At 40.5% G+C, this 26,029-nt stretch overlaps 1 protein-coding gene across 8 annotated transcripts in view; it reads right to left on the bottom strand.

The window, feature by feature from the left end:
* Positions 1-2,496: 2,496 nt before the first annotated feature.
* Positions 2,497-26,029, bottom strand: part of BCL11A (BCL11A, BAF complex component) — a 123,733-nt gene continuing 100,200 nt past the window's right edge. For 4 of the 8 annotated variants that reach the window (XM_027865375.1, XM_027865374.1, XM_027865378.1 and 1 more), the window contains 3 exons: positions 18,494-18,595; positions 11,118-13,122; positions 2,948-3,031 (listed from right to left, as the gene is read on the bottom strand). In XM_027865375.1, coding sequence (XP_027721176.1) covers positions 11,120-13,122; positions 18,494-18,595 — 2,105 coding nt within the window. In that variant the 3' untranslated portion in view covers positions 2,948-3,031; positions 11,118-11,119. Of the gene's footprint in view, positions 3,032-11,117; positions 13,123-18,493; positions 18,596-26,029 lie in introns of all 8 variants that reach the window. The other 4 variants (XM_027865379.1, XM_027865380.1, XM_027865381.1 and 1 more) reach the window with 4 other exon arrangements.

Raw genomic sequence — 26,029 nt, 5'->3', positions numbered from 1 at the left:
TCTTGGGGACTTGGTTTTCACATCTATCAAAGGAGAGTATTAGATGAGATGAGCTCCAAGTTCCCTTTCAGCTCTATCATCCAGAAACTCCTGACTTACTTCTTAGTCCCTCCCCTTGTCCTGACCTCCTTAAAGGTAGCTTCAACACAGGAAACTACTAGGATCTTGAGAGGTAGACCCCTACAGATAGGCAGGAATGCTAAATAAGCTTTAATTTTAAAAACCTCCTGCTTTTGCTCAACAACCCATCTTCCAAATGAATTTGGAGGTGCTTAAAATTTGGTCTATTTATTTTCCCCTATGACCAAGGTTGGGTTTTTCTTCCAAAATGAAAAAAAAATAAACTCATGAAGAAATACATATACCCTTTATCCAAGCAGAGCTTCCAGAAAAACTCAACCCATTTACCAACTATTGAAAACAAAAAGAAATGCACAAATCACGCAGGTAAGCATAATAAATACCAAGTCCAGCAATAGAGCTGAACTTGCCCTAACAACTAGAGGTTGCTAGCTCTGGGTTGCTTTGGACTTCCCTTTAAAAACCCATTCGCTCTCTACAGCAATAGCAGAGCAAGGATGGATTGTGGGTGCACAGGGCAGAAAGCCCTGTTGTGATCTTCAAAGGTCTGAAGGCAATCTGAAGCAGGAACGTTGCTGCGAAACATCTTTATGTCCAGAATTCTCTTCCTCTCTTGGCTCAATAGAACCTGAGTACATTGCCCTAGAGGATAACCTGCCAAGACCCCTTGTTTAATCAAGGATATTCATCTGTCATGGGAAAACCAACTACTGGTGAGGCAGGGGAGGAAGACCTTGCCCTGGGCTCTCTCTTGAGATACCATTTCCTGTGCTTTTTATAAAGAAAAATAAATACATTGAGTTCTATGTAACACCCAAGAGTATGTGTGCACATTTATGCAGCTTATATATGTACATTTAGTGCTTCTGTGTAATGTACATAGTGCACAAATGTGCTCACACACATATATAGCACATATACACACAATACCCACACACATAATAAATGTACACACTCCTGCGTATCAGATACAGCAACTATACATATTATTCATGTATATGTGTGTGTGCATATGTGTACATGTATATACCTATCTGTGCATATGTACATGGGTCTTTACATATACTTAATATACATATGCATGTGTATTTATACACATATCTACCTGCATACATATATCGGTATGATAAATTCCCTAGAGAAAGTCCTTTTTCCAGGCAGCAGCAGTAAGCTGTGACGGTATAATGGCAAATGTACTGGACTGTGAGAAAGAAGGTCTGGGTTCCTATCCTGCCTCCATCATTCTACCATTTCCTATGTGAACTTGGATAAATCCCAGTTCAAGTTTGTCTATTTTCCTTTCTATCAAATGGGGACATCTGTCCTACCTTATCTACTTCAGAGGGTTGTTCTGAAAATGAAATGAGGTAATATAAGAGAAGGAACTATAAAACTGAATGTATTATTTATGACGATTAAGCAAGAAAAACTCCTGATGTTAGTTATTCCACTACTAATTTCACTAGTCTGGACGATCTGGCCAAAGGGTGAGTGAGTGATCTCTGCCCACTCCACCCCACCCCCACACCTACAGAGTCAATATAGAATTAGAATATGATTCTACTATTTATATGTGTGTGCTTAATATATCATTTCTAATCCTCACTTGGAGACCCAGGTAGTGGAAACCATCCTGCCCACCTCTTCCCCTTTCTCCACTTCCCCCCACTTATCAGGTAAAGGCTTTTGTAGATTAATTGGAATGGAATATATTTTGATTGATTCATGATACAACTTTAAGGGAAATAAAAGCTTTATCACTATAGTTGTGAAATACAAGAATTTCTTCTTTTATTATTGCTCATCTCCCCTCCCAGGAAAACAAACCCCAAATTTCCCGAGATTAACACAGGGGTTGTTTTGTTTCTTTTCTTTTTTAATATAAATTATATTTACTATGAGTTTGGGGGCCCAAAATGAGACTATGTGATAAGCAACTAAAGATATTTATCACTTTCTCTAGGCTTTGCCATAGTCTTAACCCAGTGATATTAGCTTTTTTGCATTAGATAAAAAGACAAATTCAGACCCTATATGGTGCCACCAAAAAGTGTACATTTGAAAACCAGAAATGTAGTATGTCACATTATGTATTATTTAATGGTATGCAAATTATAAGTCAGACAGTTAGGAAAACCACACTTCAGCATTAATAAACAGCAACACTATTACTACATTAATTATGATATCCCTATGATTTAGTCCTAGAGCTTTGCATTTTGATTCTCCTTGAAAATTTATGCCATTTTGTGGATGTTAACCTCTTCTGCCTTCCTCACCTCCCCCCCACTGCAGACTCCTACTCCCCCTACTCACTCAGTGGTTACCTGTAGCAAATGGATATGGCAATACAAAGTCATAACCAGCTGCATTGTCTTTTAAGCATTAAAAATTGAAGAACAAGCAAGCAGGACCTAAAGCTCCAACATTTATTGTGTCAATGTTAAGCACAAGTTTTAAAAGACAACGTAGAATGTATAGAAACAATGGGTTGGGGGACTCATGCTCTTTTCCACAGTACAGGTAATTAAATTGGCTGGTTTCAAGAGGGCTTGGGCGGCACCCAAAGACAGGGACGGCCAATGGGCCCTATAACATGGGACTGATTCACTGTTCCAATGCGATTGTTTTTTTTTTTTGTTTCTGTTTTTTTTTTTTATTAAAAAATATAAATAAAATGGCCCTGCAGGCCCAGACGGGAAGGACTCCGCAGGACTCTGTCTTCACACGACGGCTTCTTGGAGGCTACTGTCAGAAAACATCACAAACTAGCAGGATGACAGACCACGCTCTGATGTCGGCGGGGCGGCTGGACATCCCACCCTGCCTTGGGTGGGGGGAAAGGGCATCAGATTTTCTCAGAATTTAAGGGCTCTCGAGCTTCCATCCGAAAACTGCCACACATCTTGAGCTCTCTGGGCACTACGCCGAATGGGGGTGTGTGAAGAACCTAGAAAGAGGATGGGGACAGAGAGGGGGGAGAAAAAATACAGGTGTAACTTGGCCCAGTGACATTCCATTCTCTTCCTAGCCTTTTTTGTTTTTATTTTGTTTTGTTTTCCAATTAATTTGAATCACCCACAGACCTGACCTGCTGGAATCTCAGGCACTGATTTCAAACCCAGGCCCCACACTCTCTGGTCTCTGGTTGCTTTCCCCACAAAGACAGATTCCCCACCCACTCTTGCCCACCCGGGGCTGAGGCTCTCCCTTTCATATCACATCACAGTTCTAATAAACTCTTCAGGACACATATGGAGGGAAACATTCTTCCCCCTCCCCTCACCCACCCACCTCCAGTGAAAAAAATGCAGGTAACAAGACAAGTCATATGTACCCCGGTCCTTTCTTTTTTCTTTTCTTTCTTTTTTTTTTTTTGATTGGAGGGGAAGGGGAGAAGGAAAGGAGAGTAAAGGGGGGAAAAACAAAACAAAAATAAAACAAAAATAAAAATCAATGTAAAGCAGCACAACAAAAACATGGAATGTCATCAAGTTCAACGTCAAAGCAGCCAAAGATTTACAAAAGTCGGACGAATCTCTGCAGAGAAAACCAGAACCCCAAAAGGTTACCCCCAGATTTCACCAAACCTGCCTGCAGTTTCTTTGGAAAATCGCAGTTCAATTTTGGTGGGGGGAGGAGGGACGAGGGGAGAAAGAAGCGTTGTTGAAGAGAAAAGGGAAGGGAGGAAGGGGATGGTTATTTTCTTCCTGGTTTTCTTCCCCTCCTGTATACATTGACTTGAAGCTGCAGGACTGGGAATCCGGATGTGCTGAGGAAGACCACCACTGTGGTATTCCAGGCCTCGTTGCCATGGTGACCCAAGGCAGGGGCCTGGGGCCTCTTCTCCCCTGACTTGGCGCTGGAGGCCCAGGGTCTAGCACTCAGCTGCTCTTGTGAAGCCCCCTGGCTGAATCCCAGGGACCAGGCCTGGGCCTGCCACGTCCACCAAGGACCAGGGAACACTGAGAATCCCACAACACCTCTTTTTAAGCAGGATTCCCAGGTCCCGCTGCCCAGACACTAGCATCGCCTCTCTTTAAGACGAGGATGTCCGAATCAAACCGCTTTGTCACCTCTCTTCCCCCATTCACCAGTATTTTACAGCCCTCACTGGAAATCAAAGTACAGTTTCAGGTTGAGCACTTAACTATTCACAAGTTTATTTAATAGCACATTCTTTGTCCAATATCAAGGCCCTACTTCAAATGAAAGGATTTTACGGAAATCCCTATTTTCGGCCGTCTCTGCTTTTCCTGTGGAAGACATACTTTGTACGTTTCTTTTTATACTTCCCACAGGAAACTCTTTGTCATTTTTACAGAATGGAAAAAATGGTAGTTGGATCCACCATTGAGTTGTGCTTGGGCAAGGTTACACACTTCCATACAACAGCCCCAGAGCTCTGAACTTTTGCTCTCCCCTGCCTCATTAGGGAAGAAGAAATCAATTGCATCCTAGGACCATGGATAACACTGTGAAACACACAGAAGGAGAAACCCATCCCCCAAAAGGCTGATTCAACAATCATGTGTTTTTAGCAAATGAAACAGCAGGCTAATGAGTGCCGATAACATCAAACAAGCACACCCAATAATCCAAGTATACAATTGGCAGCTAGAGTCAACCCTGTGATACAGTAGGCACATACTCCCAAATTCAAGCTCTGTGGCCTGATGAGTCCATTTCTCTGGAAATAGACCTGTTTATTCTTCACTGGGGGTATCTGCAAGGGTCTCAAAAGCCACTAAGGAAAATTTACTAAGTAGCTTATGTTTTTAAAGTTAAAACTCTTTTGGAAGAAAATAAAAAGCCTGTTTGGAGAATACTATCAATCTTCTCAACACTGGCAAAGTTTCCACTAACTTTTAATTTTTTCAATAGGTTGGCCAAATAAGTAGAAAGGTATGGGCCCACTCTTGAATACTCTGGACTCAGAAACAATGGCATATAATAGAACCATAATGGATACACAGTTACAGTAGACTTATCATAAAAAATTTTTAAATTATATGGACGGTGTTTAAAAACAAATGAAATAATCCATTTCCCTCACTTACTCTCTCTGTCTATCCAGTGCTTGATGTAAGGCAGGATGAAGCCATCCAACTTCTTTCCAGGAAGGCCTGAAAAATCCTGGCTCTTCTTAGGAGACTTTTGTCTATGGATAAGCAAGCCACCCTACCTCCTTGCTTCTCTATTTTAGACTATTTCCAAATGGTCCTACTTCCCTTACTTTTCTCACTTCAAGCTTTATATAAAGTATAACACACATTTTTGGGAAAAATAGCTACATAATGACACACATTCATTCTTCTGGGATAAACTCAAAAATTTCACATTTCCTGAGATTGCAAAGATAATTTAAAGGCCATATACTCATATCACTTCTTACAGGCCTTTAAGTTTGGAACCTCTGAGGTTAAAGGATTCCATGTTGTTTTCAGTCCCTTTTTCAGCCTTAAAATTCAGAGGATAATTAAATATCTTTTGAGGGAGCACAGAAGACATGCCCCCCCCCAAAAAAAATCTGTACTTTTAAGAATCAGTGGGCAATGGAAATTTTAACAAAAGCCTTTGTACTGCCACCCCAATAATATTCCTGTTCATTTAAATATCTTTTTAAGTGGAAATAAACCAAAGGTTCATTGGAGAAGGAAGATGCTGGAAGGTGAGGTTTACAGGGCTACACATTGCCTTGTAAGTTCCTACAGGATATCATTTAAGTCTGTTTCAGAATTCTTAAAAATCACCTTTAAGTGGTCTCTGATTTTAAACACCATGCATTCATTACATTGTTAGGAAATGTATAGTTTGCATTAAGATATTTGCTTAGCACTTGGAATCTAACCTATATGTTCTTGTTGTTATGTTCTTGTTGACTATTCCTTAATGCATCTATTATTGAGGCAGCTTCAGAAATAATCTCTTAAAAGTGGGCTTAAGCAAGTCAGGAGACTAGGTGAACTAAAGAAGCTGTCATGCCTCCCACTAGATTTATTTAGCCTTGTGAAGGCTGAAATCAAACACAATTTCTCATTCATCAGAAGGTGAATCATCATCTCCCCCCCCATGATTTAGAAATTCTGAATTTGAATTATAAATATATACATGTAGTATTATATTAATTCAATACTATATATCAGAATGCAAACCTAATTATACTAAAACATTATACATGGAGAAATTAAAATGAGTACTATATATAAAAGCCTGTTCAGCTGCAGTAACAATTTCCTATTAAAAGAATAACAAGGAGATACAGACTTTATGGACATTTAATAGCGGTAGAGCTGAAGTCATGTACTCCCAAAAGAGCAAAGCATTGGTTATGATTTCTGCCTGGTCCCAGCACTGTGTTAATGTCTAATACTGCCTTCCCTAAAGCACCAACGTCCTCCCTGAGCCCTGGTTTTTTGACAGTTACCAAGCTCTTTTGAACCCATCTGTTCTCTCACCCTCCCTCCTTTTCATCATCCAATCTCTTCCACACTAATAACCAACTGTATATCTTAACTAATATTCCCCTTTCCATTCCTCACCCCCAAACCCTCTAGTCCTCACCCCTCAAGGGGACAGATACATCTCTTAAACAGGCAGGGGGGAAAAATCATCTCCCTCTGCACTAATGGTAAGATTTTCTTTCCTAAGATCAATATTATTACATCCATTGGAAGAGTGCCACCTATGAAAAGGCCTGATGGGTTCACTAACCGGGCAACAATGACCACCACCACAAAAAGACAACAGAACTCTGGCTTTGGTTGTACAAAAATAAAAACAATGTCATATCCATCCAGTTACACTAGGAACAGCAAGACACAATATCACGGAGGGGATGTGTTTTAATAAAGCAAAAAGATGCTGCAACATGCAGTGTTTGTAAAAACCAACAACATGCACAGACCTCTAAGAAGGGGTTAAAAAAAAAAAACTTCATTGGATTCCAGATTTTAAAGACAAATATATGCACAATATTTCATAAACCTGCTGGTTGTTCAAAAGATAAGTGAAGGGGAGTTCCCACCTTCCATTTGCTGTCAGCCAGTGAAACACCATAAACAGGTCTGTAGAGTTTTAGGGCCGGTTTGTCTGATCTCAGATTCACAGTGCAACACACCATGCATCTCGTAAAATCAGAGGCTGTGCATGCCCACACACCATCGGTGGCTGCTTTGATAAAACATGTCACACTATTCAGCATACAGCACAGGCCGAAAATCTGGAGTTCACCTGTTGCCATTGTTAGGGTCTTGGGTGAGAGTGGTGAGGAAAGGGGAGGGGAGAAGGAAGTTAGTTTTGGTTTGACAGAAGGGCTAACGAGGAAACTGGAGGACTGATTCTTTTCTTTTGTCCCATGTGCTCCAGATGGGGCAGGAGGAAAAGTCCCTTTCACAGACAGGACCAAAAAAAAAAAAAAAATCCCAAAGGAATGCCATGTGGACAATGCCATTACAGGGAAGATGTAAGTTTATTCCTGAATGGCTCTATTGCTACAGCAGGTTGGGAGAAGTTTCAATATCCACACTGAAAAAAACAAAAAAACAAAAAAAAATCTTCTATGCTCTTGAAAATTATTCTAGAATTGTAAAACCTCAAAACTATTTCCCTGCATTGAAATGTCTATTCTAATATGGTATTTCTATGTTCCTTTAGGCTACAACACACACGTCAAAATGCCCACAGAAAGAATCCTGAAAAAGACTGACTGGCCTTCTCTTAAAACCTGTTATTTTCCTGAAAGTAATTTACAGAGTGTGTCAAATGAGGACACAAGAAGCTTACATTGTGTACTTTAATTTTTTTTTATTTTTTCAATAAAGGGACAAAATGGGTGTATGAACAGGTTAATGCAGACAACTGCCAAAAAAACACAGACAGTGGTTTTTCCAATAGAACTTAACAAAGACCAGAAAACAAATACAATAAAAAGCCAGGTTGTAATGACCTTTGGTCATCCAAATAAAAAAAAAATAAAAACAAAGAAAAATAAAAGATCAAATTAAGTGCCTCTGTTTTGAACAGGGCACATAAGCAATAATAAATAGTGACTCCCATAGTAAAAGATAAAATTTCAAGTTACGACAAACAGCTTTCATTACAGGAATAGAAAAGGCCAATAACAAAATATTCTGCATTGCCATTTACAAAAAAGTATTGACTAAAGCGGGCTTTCTCTTTAATATGCTTTGCATATGAAATTCTTTCCAATCTAAATATAAAGCACCATTTAGTTTTTGGCAATGAAAAAAACTGCAAAACATTGTTTTTTTTTCCTTTTTTTTTCTTTCTTTTACTGCATATGAAGTTAAAATGCTGGAATGTAGGGTGATAGGAGAGGGACAAGAAGCACACTACATAACAAACCAACGTTATTAGCTTGCAGTACTGCATACAGTATGGCAGCAGGAAAAAAGAACAAAAAAAAGATATGTACAACCCTCTGTGACAGCCATCCGTGTGACATTCTAACAGGTTTTCGCCAAACAGCCATTATATGGCTTCTTATCTGTATAATGTCACACTTTTTTGTCTTTTTTTTTTTTTTTTTTTGAAACATACAAATAATTTGCACTATATTATCCTGCCAAATTAAAAAAATATACTGTGGCAGCCTGTGTTTTTTTTTTTCCACTACCAAAAAAGGTACATTGATACCTTTTAAGAGAACAAGCAACAATTAAAAATACAAGCTTCAATATAAATACTATAGTGCCTAACACTAGGTGAACATTTAATTCAAATACCATTCTAGAAATACAGAAAAAAGACCATAAATGTGTTTTAGCATAGGAATCAACATGAGTGTGCATTTTCCTATATTTAAGTACTATATAATCTTAAACCTTTCCCCAATGTATGCTTTATACAACCTGAAGAGCGGTGTATATCCAAGGCATAAAATTTCCACTACCATTTTTAAATGGATAACAAGTCTTGTAACACCACCAAGACAATGGAACCCTAAATGCAGTTCCCCCCTAAACATAATGAAGTGTTTTTTTAAAAAAATTTCTTAACATTTATATTTAAAAAAGTTTTGTACAAAAATCCTTGCACTGTAGAAGCGAAAGCAATCATTCATTTCTATGTTAAGTGTTTTCTGTTTCCATTCACAGCGCTGCAATGTTGCGTCCAAGTAAGCTCATTAGTCAAGTAAATGGCTGGCAAAGTTTTTTTTTTTTGTTTTTTTTTTTGTTTGTTTTGTTTTGAATGCTCATCATTGAGATTGTGTTCAATTTTTTTTTTTCAGCATTCTTGCAACTTTTCCCTTAAGTATAGACCTGTAAACTGGGAAAATTGTACAGTGCACTTAATTGTCCTAACTGAGCAGTCTTATTTTATACTCAACCTCTGTATCTCTGATTAGAGAAAAGATACAGACACATCACAGGCAGAGTCAAGTGCTATTTGAACACCAACTGGGGCAGATGCTAGCTTAATAAAAAAAAAAAAAAATGAATCCTGTTCCACGTTAACACAAATAGCACACAGTGTATGAAAAAGGAACGAAGTACAACTTTTAGGGAGCACAGACATACATACTGCTACTCTTAAAATTCTTTCTCTCTCTTTATTTTAGAATGTCACATTTAAAAGCAAGTCTTAAGAGTTCATAGTTAATCATCATTGTATCGATATTAGCTTATACGCCTGTTCTAGTTTAAAATGGCAAACAGTACCACATTGTGCTAATGATCACAATTATTTTTTGTTTTTCTATCTGTTACACTCTGTAAAATCTTATTGCCAGCCTCTTTTTTTACATGGGTACACAAGGTCTTAAAGTTTATAATCTGATTGTCAGCTTGACAATCAAGTGAATCTGGATTTATTTGTTTTGGTGCCAGAATCAATAAAAGATATTATTAAAAGTAAATATCTTCATAAAATGAATTTCCTTACTAGTGTATTTAATCATGTTCCAGGGCCTTTGCACGTTTCACATTCAATTTAATCATTGATTAAAAAAAAATAAAACTTTGGGCAAAAAATCCCACTTCTTTTAAGCTCTCACCAGGAGCAAAATAGGTTTTATACTGCTATAATCAGTTTTGTTTTTTGTTTTTTTTTTTTAATTAAACTAAAGGGAGAATGATGATTAGCTAGGACATATTGAGTCATGTTTTTAGGTAGCCATTGTTGTGAGAAATACAATATAGAATCATATGCTAGGTCCTAAAGATTTATCACCTTACCCAATGTTGAATTAAGCTACAAGTTTATAACAAGTAGGAAGAACCATCAACATGGTTTCAATAGATTCAAGGCACTCATATTTTTAAAACCAAATGATAGTACAAATTTGCTTTTATCTTTTTTTTCTTAATTTGTCCATTCAAGGCCTTTTTTTCCCTATTCAATTGATACATTTAACCCTTTAGAGACAGACATCTAGCTAATACAGCATTTTTTTTTCAGTGCTATCCATCCTGTCTATAGAGGGTTAATCCAAAGACTGTCTTTTCCTCCACACATTATAAAACAAAACTGTACATGATATGTATTACAGAAGTTATGCAGCATGGTCTTTTTTTTTTTTCTCTCTCTCTCTCTCTCTTTTTTTTCTCTCTCTCTTAGAACGGAACTGGAAACAGCAACATGTTTGCTCAGCAACTAATCAGGGACAATTTAAAATAGCCATAACATACCATACATGCTGTCTAAGTCAAAACAAAAAAAAAAAAACATACACAACATGTAAATTATTGCACAAGAGAAAGGCTCAAAGTTTGCGTAAAATGCAATAGTATTGCCCCGATAGAGATCATGCATTCAAACGGTGAGAACATAAAGGAAAAAAAAAAAAAGGGAAAAAAAGGAAAAAAAAAGGAAAAAAAAACAGGTGTGCTGGTGACAAGCACTTTTCTGTATATTCTTAGCTTCCGTTATTTTTGTTTGTTTGTTTTAAATCACAAGGGACTAGAAAAAATTCTACTGGAGATGGGAGGGGGGTTGCAGGTGGAGGGGAGAAGGGGGCAAAAAGGTGGGGGGTGGGTTTGGGTGGAGGAGTGAGGGGCAGGGTATGAATATACCTCTATTCAGTTTTTATATCATTATTCAACACTCGATCACTGTGCCATTTTTTCATGTGTTTCTCCAGGGTACTGTACACGCTAAAAGGCATCTTACAAATTTCACATTTGTAAACGTCCTTCCCCACCTGGCCATGCGTTTTCATGTGCCTGGTGAGTTTGCTACTCTGCGCACAGGCATAGTTGCACAGCTCGCATTTATAAGGCCTTTCGCCCGTGTGGCTTCTCCTGTGGACAGTGAGATTGCTACAGTTCTTGAAGACTTTCCCACAGTACTCACAAGTGTCGCTGCGTCTGCCCTCTTTTGAGCTGGGCCTGCCAGGGCCCGGGCCACTAATATGCGGAGTGCTCCCACCGCTTCCCGTGCCGCTGCGGCCCGAAATGCCTCCGTCCATCTCCCCGGGCGGCGTGGAGAAGCGCAAGCTGCCGTTCTCCGACGAGTGCTCTGAGGACGAGGCAAAAGGCGATTGTCTGGAGTCTCCGAAGTTGAGGAAGGGGTCTTTGAGCTGCCGGGACGCCGCGTAGCCGGCGAGCCACTGCGAGTAAACGTTTTCGGTGTTGGGCATCGCGGTGGCGGGCAGGTCGAACTCCTTCTCGAGCTTAATGCGCTTGGAGAAAGGGCTCAGCGAGCTGGGGCTGCCCAGGAGCAGCTTTTTGGACAAGCCCCCGGACGCCGACTCTCCCGGGGAGCAGCCGCGCCCGTTGACAGTGCCATCGTCTATGCGGTCGGATTCGCCCGCGACTGAGTCTTCGTCGCAAGTGTCCCTGTGCACCTCGGACTCAGACAGGTGGCCTCGCTTATGCTTCTCGCCCAGGACCTGGTGGAAGGCTTCGCTGAAGTGCTGCATGGAGCTCAGCACCATGCCCTGCATCACGTCGGGGATGGAGCGGTTCTCCTCGCCAGCCCGGGAGTTGTTCTCGTGGTGGCGGGCTGCCTCCAGGCTGAGGCCGAAGCCGTAGTCCACCCTCTCGCTCTCCGTCAGGTCCTCCTCCTCCTCTTCCTCCTCTTCTTCCTCTTCCTCGTCGTCCTCCTCTTCCTCCTCGTCCCCGTTCTCCGGGATCATGTTGGGGTCGTTCTCGCTCTTGAACTTGGCCACCACCGACTTGAGGGCGCTGCTGGCGCTGCCCACCAGGTCGCTGGTCCCGGGCTCCGGGGAGCTGGCGGTGGACAGGCCGTCGTCGGACTTGACCGTCATGGGGGACGACTTGTGCATGTGGGTCTTCATGTGGCGCTTGAGCTTGCTGGCCTGGGTGCACGCGTGGTCGCAGAGGTTGCACTTGTACGGCTTCTCGCCCGTGTGACTCCGGCGGTGCACTACCAGGTTGCTCTGGAATTTGAACGTCTTCCCGCAGAATTCGCAAGACTTGGACTTGACTGGGGCCTGGGAGGGAGGAGGGGCAGACTGTAGAGGAGGGAGGGGGGGCGTAGCTAGAAAGGGCGGCTTGCTACCTGGCTGGAATGGCTGCAGTAACCTTTGCATAGGGCTGGGCCGGCTTGGGGACAGCGGTGGGCTAGACGTGTTCCCTGCCAACTCTCTAAGTCTCCTAGAGAAATCCATAGCGGGAGGCTCCATAGCCATAGGATTCAACCGCAACACCCTGTCAAAGGCACTCGGGTGATGGGTGGCCAGGGCCATTTCTTCTGCCCCTAGGCGCTCTATGCGATGGGGATCCAAATGATGTCTCGGTGGAGGACTAAACAAAGGGGGGGTGGGTGGAAAGCGCCCTTCGCCGAGACCCGAAGCCTCTCTCGATACCGATCCTGGTATTCTTAGCAGGTTAAAGGGGTTACTGTCTGCAATATGAATCCCATGAAGTGGAGGCTGGGAACACTCTGCACCTAGTCCTGAAGGGATACCAACCCGCGGGGTCAGGGGGCTTCCGTGTTCGCTTTCTAAGTAGATTCTTAATCCGTGAGTGTTCTGTGCGTGTTGCAAGAGAAACCATGCACTGGTGAATGGCTGTTTGCAAGTTGTACATGTGTAGCTGCTGGGCTCATCTTTACCTGCAACAATAATACAACAGGTAGATAAAGGTTTAATCACGGAATCATGGATCAGCAATCGCTTATTTCTGTTCCATTCCCGCCTGATCCTTCCTCCCCAACCCCTAACCCCTTCATCTCCCCCTCTTTTCCATTCTGGTCATCTAAAAAGGTGAGAAATCCCAAACCAAAGAGTAGTAACACTGAGGGGGTGGGGGCGCTTAGGGGAATCACCATGTTTGGAGAATATTCTTAACATTTTATATCCTATGGATTCTGTAACTGCTTTTCAAACTACGTGGTATTACTTAAGATCATAGAGTCATAGATTTGGAGCTGGAACGGACCTCAGAAGTCAAGGAGTCCAAGCCTAACATGTTTACAAATAAGGAAACTGAGGCCCGGGGAAATTAAATGATTTGTCCAGCGTCACACAGCTAGTAAGTGTCTGAGGTGGGATTTGCACCCAGGTCTTCCTGACTCCAAATCCAGTTCTCTTTACACTACAGGCTGCCCCCTCTCAGTTTCCTTCACTTGTAAGTGACAGGGTTGGACCTGACCATCAAAAAGGACCTAGATTTCTCTCCCTCCTCTCTCTAAACTTCAACAATTCTGTCTCCTGTAGCAATGACCTCTCTAAAGAGACAATCATTTCTAAGATCCACTGAGAACAGATGAGGTCAATTCACCATGCTCTAGAAAAGCTTTTTTAATTTTACAATTACAAAACAAGCAAATTTCTGATATCCTTTAAATAAAAATATTCTGTTTGATATAGTCTAAAATATAGTCATAATGCCCCCTATAGGTAATTTGTGCATGTAAGCACAGGCCAGTAATTCCCAAATATAATTCTTCAGCACCCTCAGGGTACCTATGGTTATTTTCTGAAGAGGGTCTCAAAATCTTCAAAATACAATAGTAAATATCATGCCACACCCATTCTTAGGATTCGTGGGCAAGGGGGAACCTCACTAAAACAAACAAAAAACAAATGAAAGATGGCAGGATGTCAAAACTTCCCAAAGGTTAGACGTCACTGGGGTATGTATATGAAGGAATACATACCAATCCAAGCTGAAGGAACAGTGAGTTTACTGCAGCCTGCACCATCATAGGCAGCAAGCTGAGAAATGCTACACTATCTGTCTCCTCATTACTTTGAGTGGCTAACAACGAGAACCAAATTATACAACATCTCGTGCCCTCAGCTGAGATTCAGCTCCAGTTGAGAAAGAAACAGTTCAGCTAGTCAACTCTCTGGCCAGTAGCCAAGCAGCCTGGATAGAAGCCCTACTTAAGTCACATTATTTCTCTCACACTGAAAAGAGCTGGAGAATGGTAAATGCCACTTTGGGAAACAGCTAGCCAACTTGATTTCACCATCGTTTATTTTGAGAGGTAACCAAAAGTGCTCCAAGAGAGATACCAAACACCAAATCACTGGATGACCAGCCTACTAATTGTGACATTCAAAGGGGACGAATGAGGAAAAGAGAAAACTTCCCAAAGGCTTCCAGGTAAAAAAAAAAAAAAAAAGACTGAATAAATTATAATGGAAGAAAATCTACCTTTCCTTTTCTTAAACAAGGGACTTGAATATTTCATCAAATCCCCAGCTAGTATTTTTCAATAAGTTCTGATAAAGGGAAATAAGTCACCGCTGAGGTGAGGAAAGGGGATGAGGAATTAATCAGTTTGATGATTCCCTCCATTTAATGATTCAGAAATAAAAGCTGGTGAGTTCTGCTCAGGAGCCAAAGACACCAGTGATTCCAAAACAAGCCGGGCTTGCTAGACTTGCTTGACTACATAATGGACTCCTGGCCTTGACCTTGTAATTTACTTTACAATGCATTTATAATCTCACTCAATATATCCCACTTCTGGGCAAATCTCTTTAACAAGATTAGATGATAAGATACCAAAATTAGGTTTCAAACATTTGCCTAATGTGGGAAAAAAAAAAGGCAGAGAGATTTTGAAAGAAAATGCTGACACTGGGGTCACATTATCTGCCTGTTTTTTGTTTGCCTCCTCTCTTCAAAGGGAAATAAAAGGCATCACTGAGGTTATTTTCATAAATTTTGTTGTTGGTGTTGTTGAACAATGATTTGGGGACCAGACAGGCAAAAAACCTCTCTAGTGCTAGTTTAAGTGACCCAAGGTGGCTTTATCCTTTGCCTCTAGGTCTGTTTTATTATCATGCATTTAGCCTGACAATCCGAATTGAGGAAGTAAAAAAGGAGACTCAATTGCTTATAGCAGTCACTTAACACTTTCATCCCTTCAAAAGCCTTAAAATAATATTTAACCTCACATTTCTCCGATAAAATCAAGACTGGAATAAAAATGCATTTTAATGGTTTTGCATGTGTCTTAATACAGCCCTTCTGATAAATATCTAAATCCCTGGGAAACAGAGTGACTTAAGGATGCTCATTTATGTGCTTAAAAAAAAGGCGTAAATGTGAAAACTTCATTCTATTTTGCTGTCATAAGCTGCTGCTGCTGCTTTAAAAAAAAAAGAAAGAAAGAAAACAAAAAAACAATGCAGAGCAAGCTATGTGATCGGCTACAGTATGCTAACAATGTAATGCTCCCCTCCCTTCTCTCTCTCATACATTAGGTCAGAGAAAATGGCATTTTATCTTATAATGAGCATACAACATACAGTTTTCACTATCGCATTTTAGTATTCCCATCAACTAAATATTCTAGATCATGAGGGCAGCTAGTGTAATCATAATGTCAATGAGAAGGGCTGTTACGATTGAGACTAAAGATTACATGGAAAGAGCTGCTTTGAAACTGGTAATTATTACCAGTCCACTAATAGCAAATGATGCATTACAGTTTTGCCATATAATCTGTATTTCACTCAGCTCGTGCCCGTGCAGCACATTACATTACAGTGCTCACCAATTCTAAATTCCTAAACTACAGTCATCAATAAATGTGTTACTTGCCTTAATTTGCAAAATTACTTTGTTCATAACATCTTCCACGGTTTAGAAAGACCAGAATTGATTTCCTGCGTGGCAAAATTAGGGCTACATTGATTTACTGACGTGTAAAACATAATAATATTCTTCATTTACTCTGATGAAAATCAACTTCTCCATTCAAGACTGATCGTTTTGGGGGGATTTGGAGTAATACCATGTGTGTACATCCATGGCTGCCCTGACCCAAAAGCTCTAGGAGGTCCAGTAGTCAAAGGGTTAAAGTCAACTAATGGCTTGTACCTCCTGATTTTTAAGAAACAAAAAGAAGGAACACCATTTCCAATTTATCTACTTTATCTGACTCCTAAAGCTACTGACCTACCACACTTCTCACCCAACATTAACTTCCAGTCTAATGCCCTCAACCTGTTCTGACCCCACCTGGACATTTGAGGGTCTGATTGTTAGAGGCTGGGGGTGACTAGGAAGAGGCAAAGGGAGAAGGGTCATTAACTGGTGAAAGCTGAACAAAGTGGATACTGGTGTTCCTAGAGAGTTCTTCCTGAGAAACTCAAGTCATCTCTATCACTACATTCCTCTCTGTTCGCTGCTCCCCAACAAGTCTTGCTTTATATGGGAAAGTTAGTTGGTGGTTGTGGACATCAGCACCAACCCTCTTATTAGGAGGAGGGTTTTTAATCTCAGGCTTCTGAATTTCCCACCCCCTAAACCAAATTCACTACCCACAGAAAAGTCATGTTGAGCAAAAGAGATGGAGAGAGAGAAGAACATTCTCCATTTCCCTTTTATCAGTCCAACTCCAATCACTACCATCACTATTATATCCAAAATGATTTTTCTCCTTCCTTTCCAAAAGTGGCACCTATAACCACTAGGAGCATTGAGTTTTGAGCCAAAGAACCATCTAAGCTCTGGCACATACTACTTAAGCAAGCCACTTAAAATCTTTGGGCCTCAGTTTACTCATCCATAAAGGTGGAGGGAGTGGTGGTGGTCTAAATGACCTCTAAGATCTCTTCCAGCTTAAAAAAATTAAATGGCCTATGAATCTGAGTCATTCTGAGAGCCCGGTGCAGAACTAGAAGCCTCCGAGCAAAATCAGAAGATTATCTCTTCGAGCCGACAGACTGTCATGTAGAGACTCGAAAATCAGTCCAACCCCTAAATTCCTTGCTATCTGTGACCTAACCACGGTCTGGAATGGGGGAGGGGGAAAGAAAGGGGTATTATAGAACAGACAAGGTGCTTTAACCCCTGCACCACCTCCCAGCCCTCAGGACTGGAGACTTAAGAAATTTAGACAATAACTCTTTGTTACCTGGAATTACCTAGCAGTTTAGAAAAAAAATAATAAACAACTGACTGAATTTGGCCATAGGGTGGAGGCCCTGTAGATACCTTTATAGAACTAATGAATCCAGCCTTCTTCCTACTTAGGAATGCTTCCTTCTTCTGGATCTTTCCCTTCCTCTCTCTTTCATTCCTTTCCTATGACCCTTTCCTTTTCCCCATTCCACCAGCAAGATATGTTTTGTTTGTTTTCATAACGAAAATACTTTCCTTAGGTAAAGATTAGACAATAAACTGTCATGCTTTTCTTTTACATTTGCTTTTGTGTTTGAGGTGGGATTTTCCCAGTTTTAGCCATGACTCATTCCATTTATTCCTACTCCCATAAGCAAATTGCTTTAACTTCTAAAGCGAGTTCTTTCAAATTCATTTTTCTGAACCCACAGCTCCTAAAATTCTATGATTCTATCCCAAATTTTATAAAAAGTCCTCTAATATAAAAATTGACATTGTTTCTTTACCCAGAAGGGGTTGGGGAAAAGGCTGAATTTAGTGTGATGGCCAGGAGGCAGTCAATTTAGCTCTAGGTCTGGGAGGGAGAAAAAATTAACAAATAGAATACATACATAAAATTGGCACTTCATTTGATTCAATAAAATAATTAAGAGGCATCCATTTCTTTTTAGCATGAAAGAGTATCTAGAGTGTTTAAGTCCTATTTTGGCCTGCTCAAATTTATTGGCCATGGAGTAAGTTCAAACTCCTTATGAGGCAACAAGAGTTGACCTCTAGCCACATAATAGACCCTGTGAGCCCACAGGCATGTCCACCAGTCACTGGCCTTGGAGCCAGACAAGAAGCTGGGGAGGAGGCCAGCAGAGAAAAGAAGCTGTCAGCTCTATGCCACTACTTAGGAAAGAAAGAAAAAAATCAGGGTGGGGGGAGGGGGAACCCATTCCGGTGCTAAGCAGAGCGGTTGTTGGGATGCCAAGTGAGTAATGGAATAATATGCATGTGGGTGCCAATCTATTTTGGAAGTGCCTCTCTTCAGGACTTAAAAAGCAAGAGTGATTTCCAGAAATTCTCATCTTGACACACATGGACATTTGTAGAAGAAATAACACTGAACTTACAAATACCCTGTGGGGCGTATTCTGCACTCATCCCGGGTGTGGGAATAAGAGCTCCATGTGCAGAACGAGGGGAAGAAAGTCCCCTCCAGTGCAGAAGTTTATCTGTGGAAGAAACCCAAAAAAAAGTACTCGAGCTACACATCACAGATTACATTTCATTGCATTCTATTAACATTGGTAGAGCAGCCTTGCAGATAGTCAACTGGCCCAACCAAGGACAGTAAATTTTTTTAAATAATGAATTGTTTATGGATTATTTTCACTTGTATAAATTGTTTTTTATTCTCTAAGGTAAAGGTCAAGAGAATTGGTATAGAAGTATACCTTTGAAGTACTGATGTGTAATTGGTAGTCTGGGAAGGGGGGATAATAAGTAGGTTGGAAAATTTAGGAACTTATCTGCAAGGCTGATTTACATACATACATATCTCTTTACTAGTTGCAGAAAGGCCAAGCCAAAAACATTAAAACAAAACAACCACCCCACAACCATGATGCTCAGAGATGACTGGAGAGTTGTTTGGGATCCCACTGTCCTTAATTCACCCCCCCAACCCCCCAACCCTCATTTCATGCAGCAATCAGGGTGGGCTCCCAATTCAGTAAGGAAGACTGAAGATTTCAGAGACTTGGAATTAGGGCATGTGTGGTCTAGGTTTCCACCGAGTGAGCACCCCATGAATGTGTCTTCCCTCTCACACTACTGGAAAAGACTGGACAATTTTGAATGGGCAAATTTGGATGAATCTTGGCCAGATTCCACCCCCACCCAGGACTTATACACGAAATGACAGAGCAAAAGACACCATATTTCAATAATCCCAGCATCTAGGAACAGTAACCACCTAAGTCACTCAGCTGCCTTCTGTGTAAGCAACTCCTAAGCAATGTGCCCTGTTGCACCCTGGTAATGGACAGTAACATCCAACACCAATAAATACAAATCTAGCAGTTGTATTAGGCATTTCCTGCTTGGGCATTGAGATCTTTCTGAGAAATTTTGAAAGGTTTGGCTTAGTAATCCTAAGGATTATAGGGGTCATCTGGAAAGTTACTAGTTCTCCTAAGTTCACTGTCAGCTAATCAACCATTTGGATGGTCAAGCATGAGACAGAATGGAACTGATGATAATAAACCTGCCTTGGTGACTTGGGCTTTTGTTATGATTGGGTGGGTTGAGGGAGGGAGGAGAAAGAAAGAAAACAGACTTTGAGTAAATAGTATGTGTTTTCCGTTAGCTTAATATTGAGAACACTTAAAAGTGCTGTTGTTATGCTCTGAGATGGCAGGTCTCAAGTGTAAAATACATCCTGTTCTCCTTATAAAGACCGCCCTGCCAAGTACAGCCAGGGCAGACAGGACAAGGTTTTCTTTCATTAGGAGCTGGGCCTGTTACAATAGCGTGGTGCTCGGTAAGCTTCTGCACAGACCACATAAATCTTTTGTTACCAGGACGGCAACTGGAGACTGTTGTTGAGAATTGAATATAAGAGGACTATCTATCTATATGTGTGTATGCACCTACACACATGCACAGAGTTCTTTCTCGCTCTCTAACTGGGTGAAAAAAAACCAAAAAGGTATTTCTTTATGTCAGAAGGACTGCTGATTGGGGTATGATGAATTAAAGATTTACTAATGGTGTTTTTCAACAAGGAATCCAAGGACATTTTTAGCACTTATTTGCATCTTAGTTTTAAAAAAAAATGCTGTCATTTCTAAAATACCTTCCTTAGGAAATCTATATATTTAAATTAACTGTAACCCCCCCAAAATTGAAAAACTGCTAGAGACAATCTAAACCCAGGTTTTCTGCCTTGTAAATCCATGGGATTAAGTATGATGTGTTGCACTAGAAATCTATAAGAATTCATTAACATGATCCTCTAGATTTCTTGATGAAGAGGCTTGTTAACCCACTCAATTTTCTTGAGCAGGGCCAACTTTTTGGCCAACTTGGCATCTTACTACCTTGTACAAGCAAGCTAGGTTGAAACAACTTCTCAGTGAAGGCTGAGTCAATTCCTATGGTCTCCAATTAGGGAGACAGATTTAAGATTTGACTAATAGAAATGGATTCCTGGATATAGGTTGTACTCTTAAAATTAGATTGAGGTAGTTCATGAGATTTTGTTTGAAGGGACTTTAGATATTATCTAAATCCCTTCATTTTACAGAAAAGCAAACTGGGACTCATAGTTTAGGTGACTTGTATGAGGCTACCCAAATAAGAAATAGTACTTAGTATAGTGCCTGGCACATAGTAGGCCCTTAATAAATGTTTGCTGACTGACAAATAGAAGTGAGATTCAAATTCAAGTTCTTACTACAAAGCCACTGCTCTTCTCACTGTATCACTCTGCCTTTCCCTACAAAGAGATATTCATATACAGATGATACGTCTAGTATTATTTGAAGACTGCCTAAATAAGTTCAGAAATACTCATCACTAGATTGACTCCAATGTGATGAATATTTTGGCTACAGTAACTCAAAATTACCAAGCAGTAAAGAGCTCTGTGTGTGTATATATACATATACGTATGCATTTTTACATATTTATGTGTATATGCATTCATGTATGTGCACATGTGTATGTGTATATAGGTATTATGTATATGTGTGTATCTGTATCTATGCATAGATACAGAGACACACACATATAATTTATAACAGAGAAGCCAATATAAATTGTTAGAGGGAACTTCCTCACTGGAGTTCATTATACCAAAAAATGGTAGCTGTGTCCAGTCTTCAAAAAAAAAGAAAAGAAAAGAAAAAGAAAAAGAAAAAACTACTGAGTCATAGAATACTGTCCATAAGTTACACTCCATTTCTATACAATCCTAAAGAGAGTTTGGGTGGGGAGGGAGACGTATAGCTTATTCTTTACATCAATACGGTATTGATTGAGTTTAAAAATCACAGAAATTTTTTGAAAGGTGGAATTGGGACCTCAGAGATCATCAGTCCAACCACCTCATTTTTACAGGGAGAGTTGTCAGGGCTTGACAAATCCCGGGCCTCGGTCTGCGTTGGCATTTAGTAATTTCATCAAGGCACCTAATATTTTCAGAGAACCACAGAAGGGCACTTTGTTCTTTCTGCTTGTCTATGTTTCTAGGTTACTATTACAATAACTTGAGAAACCTGCAGCCCTGGACAGCTCCAGTTGGTGTGGGGATCAGTTGGGGGCTCCTTCTAACATCTCAGCCTTACCCAAACTTGCTCTGGTTTTGGCTTCCTCAGACCAAAGAAAGAGAATGGATTAAGAGGAGGGGCTCAGCCATTTTCAACTCTATCTTTAAGTCTTTCAAGAGAATCCTTCAAAAACTCTTTTATAAACACTCAGTGACCCCAATTTGGATCCTAATCTGAGGCCAGAATCAATGCCCTAAGGCAATACGCTGTTTTTTTGTTTTGTTTTGTTTTTCTTTCCTTGTAAGCTGATAAAAATTATCTGACTGCAAAATGGGGGAGTAGGGGTAGAGGACAACAACTGATTTCTGAATCCAAAGTAAATCTGTCAATGCCTAAATTAAATGACTGGCCCAAGGTCACTCACCTGGCTACTTGAGCACAGCTGGGCTTTTCACTCTTACTATGGGGCTCCTTTCAGGGGTTTCTGCCTCCTTCTCAAAGGGCCAAGAATCGAAGATGCCTTCCCCACTGAACAGTCAGGGAAACACCTGCCTACCTTCTGGGTCATCTAACTCCAGTGGCGTTTCTGTGGCAGGACTTAGGGCTTCCTGAACTCAGAGAAGGTGCCGCTTTGCTCATTCAGGCAAACAGCTGTAGGTTTCAGAAACCCCTGCTCCCCCTCCCCCCTCTTTTTCCTGTTCCCCCTGCCATGGTTGGCCAGTTAAAGAGGCCCAGAATCTTTCTAATAAGCTGGTTTAGGGCACTACCATAGGATAATAGACTGTCTTTGTGAACGGCTTAGACCTGTGTTTAACTTCCTAAGACGAGAGGGTCAAGGGAAAGGTGGCTGAGATCCCCAGTCATCTCTGCAGCCTCTTCGACTAAACGTGTCCATAACGTTCTGTTTGGTAAGTGGAATCGACATTCCCACATGAACTGGAAATGCTAAATTGTTAATAGCCTCCCTAGGGTTTAACTCCTTGCTATGATGCCTTCAATTATTTCATCATAGCTTAAGCAAAGTAAAATATCACAATTAATGTTTCTAAGCATGACGCTCACACAGCATCTCAGCCCCCTTCAGGTTCAGGGTGATTAGTCACTATCCCTTTTCTAGGTCTGCAGAGGGCAGAAGGAAATCAGGGAGGCAACTTGATACCATGGAAATAGCCCCCATTTGGAGTCACATAATGTAGGTTTGAATCCTAAGCTCTGTGTTTCTTGCTACCTGGGTGTCCTTAGGAGAGTCGCTTCTCTCTGAGCCTTAGTACTCTCACCTGGAGAGCACAACCTTTCTGTGTGTCGTGCACTCCTCCCCACCTCCAGCAATCTGGTGAAGCCTATGGGCAGGTCCATTCTCAGAATAATGTTTATGAAATGCATAAAATGAGATCTACAGAATTACAAAGGAAAAATCTAATGAAATAGAATTCTAATCAAAATTCTAATGAAATAGAGCTAGCAAAATATATTTTAAAGATAAGTTCACAGACCCTAAGGTTTAGAAACCCCAGTTTAAAGATGATCTCTAAGGACCTGTCCAGTCCCTAAACCCTTTAGTCCTAAAAGTTTCATGAACACCTCTTAGGATGGAGACATAATCAATTTTGTTTTGTTGTGTTTTTTTTTTTCTTTGTGGGGAGGGTAAAGGGATGGGGAAAGAGATATGGGATATAGAAGCTGCTGCTTTGTCATGCTAAGCTGAAATAGGTCAAGTCTAGGGGCTACTTTCTCTTGCCCCAACCCATCTCCCTATAGGGTTCTGGTTGGAGAAGTAATGGCAGAGTAGAAGGAATAAGACCTCTAATACATGTGCCTGAGGATAGGACAATTTCTAATGGTTCTCCAAAGGAAAAAAAAGCTAGATATGAATTTTCCAGGTTTTTCTTCCATAGCCTCATGATACTAGTACTCTCCACCTTCCTAATGTGACGTGAAGAAGAATGAAATTCCTTATTTTCTAGTCCAGTACAATGGAAACTCTTCAAGGGGGTGGGATGGAGGGAGAGAATGATATCATTTTTTTTTCCTCTTGTACTCTTAAAGTATACTTTATACCAGTGTTTTGTACATATGGGCCCTTAAAAAATGTTTATTGAATTTAGTCTGTTCTTTCTTCAGCCTGAATTTGAAAACCCTTATGCTACAGACATTTTTTTCACCCAGAAACCACACACAGTCAGAATAAAGCAATAGCCAAATCAGTTAATACAGCCAGGTAAATAAACACTGCTTGAACCAGAATGTTTGAGCATACTTGTGAAATGCTAGGTGGTTGGAGTCGTATATGAAATATTTCTATTTCTAGCTTTCAAGTGTGATACATTGCCTGTCCTCTTCCTAGTCAGTCTCCGTTTTCTATCTTTAATAGTTTTTTTTTCCCCCCTCCTCATTTATTCCATTTCAGAACAGAAACTCTTGATTCATCCTGGGGATCAAGTTTCAGTTGTGTGTCCTACCACCTGCTTTTTGTTTATCAGATTGTAAAGGTTTCCTTGGCTTCATTAGGAATATCACACCCATCTTCTCTGGCTTCCAACTAAAATCCCACCTTCTATTGGAAGCCTTTCCCAACCTCTCTTAATTCTAGTGACTTCCCTCCATTAATTATTTCCTATTTACCCTAGATATAGCTTGTTTATATATTTGTTTGCATCTTGTTTCCTCCTTAGATTGTAAATTCCTTGAGGGCAGGTGCTGTCTTTTGCCACGTTTTGCATCCCCATTGATTAGCACAGTGCCTCGCACATAGTAGGTGCTTAGTGTTTTAATAAGTGCTATCCCAGCAAAATGAAAATGTTTTTAATTGCTCCTTAAGATGGGAACAAATGTGTCTAGGCCAATATTACAAATATTTATTTTAAATTTTTCATCTGAAATTGTTCTGTACTTTCATTGGCTAGCCATTTAAAATTCTCTATTCCTCATACACAGAACTCACCATACACTTTGCCTGGCATGCACTCCTTTCCCACCTCCACAGCACAGAATCCCTCCCTTTGGTCAAGATGCATCATTACCTTCTAGAAGAAATTTTCCCGATTCTCCTAATGGCTAATGTTCTCGCTCTCTCTCCTGGTATTTAACTGCCTTGAATTCATTCTGCATATCTTTATTCTGAATATAAATAATAATAGTTAACGTTTATATAGCACCTGTTATGTGCCAGGCACCGTGCTAAGTGCTTTGCAAATATTATTTCATTTAATCCTCTTAATCCTGGCAGGTAGGTGCTATTATTATCCCCATTTTTACAGTTGAGGACACTGAGGCAGGTTAAGCCACTGAACAGGGTCACACAGCTAGTAAGGTCTGAGGGCCACTAAGCCACCAGCTGCCTGTAAGCATAGACATACCTACATATGTGTGTAGGATCTTCCCAGATGGAATATAAGGAACAGAAATCCATCCTTCCTTCCTCCCTCCCTTTCCTCCTTTCTCTCCCCTCCTTCCTTCCTTACCATTGTACACATAATAAGCAAACAGTAAGTGCTTGTTGAGTGGTCAATTCCCCCTACCTCACATATGGAAAGCATGAAATCAATGTCCTTGGCCCTTCAAGCCACGCGATGGAGTTTTAAGCTCTCTTGAGGACAGGTCTAAAATTTCTTGCCTCTCTGCCTGTAGATACTGGGCTGGTTGTCTCTGAACCTATTTTTTAAGTCTGTGACATTGACCACTGACTACAGATATCCTACAAGTAGAGAAGTTGATCTGCAAATGTCAGGAAATAACTAAGCAGAAATCATGGTTTCCAACACACTATTCCTAACCTTATAATTCATCTCTAAGTCCCAAACTTTTAAGGGAGAATAGGCCATAGAGACTATTTCCATTGAATTACCAAATAATGGATTTATTTGAACATTTCTTTCTCCAAATTGCTTATTTAGAAAACTACCCTTTCCCCAGTAAGGTAATAAACTCCCCATCAATACAAATATCCAAGGAGAGCCTGAATGGGTACCTGTCAGGGATGTTGCAAAGGGGCATCTTACAGTAAGTGGGAAACTAGCCCAGATGTAACCTCTAAGATTCCTTCCCACCTCTCCTATGATTCTAAGTCTCTTTATAAGGTTGAACCCTTCTATATGAGTTTCTTAAGATGCAGCCTAACTGTTCGTCGAGTTAATGAACCTCTTCTGTCAGTCCTATTTCATCTAATGTCACCACATTCCAATCATATGAATGACTATACCCAAAGCTAGGATGGGCGGTTCTTTTTTTTTTTTTTTAATTGGAACAGTCTGCCAAGCTAAATCCCTTCAAGTTAGCTCCTTCTATACTTGACTCTAAGCTTTCAGAAGATACCAGCAATTCACTCAGAGATTCTGTAACATATCTTAGCATTATTGAGCAAACATTAGTTATGCCTGCTTCTTGAACAATGTCAAT

Source organism: Vombatus ursinus, unplaced genomic scaffold (genome assembly GCF_900497805.2).
Source record: "Vombatus ursinus unplaced genomic scaffold, bare-nosed wombat genome assembly UNPS02014778.1, whole genome shotgun sequence".
NCBI lineage: Eukaryota > Metazoa > Chordata > Mammalia > Diprotodontia > Vombatidae > Vombatus > Vombatus ursinus.
Note: the sequence above shows the minus strand (reverse complement) of the source record. Positions and strands in the feature narration are given on the sequence as shown.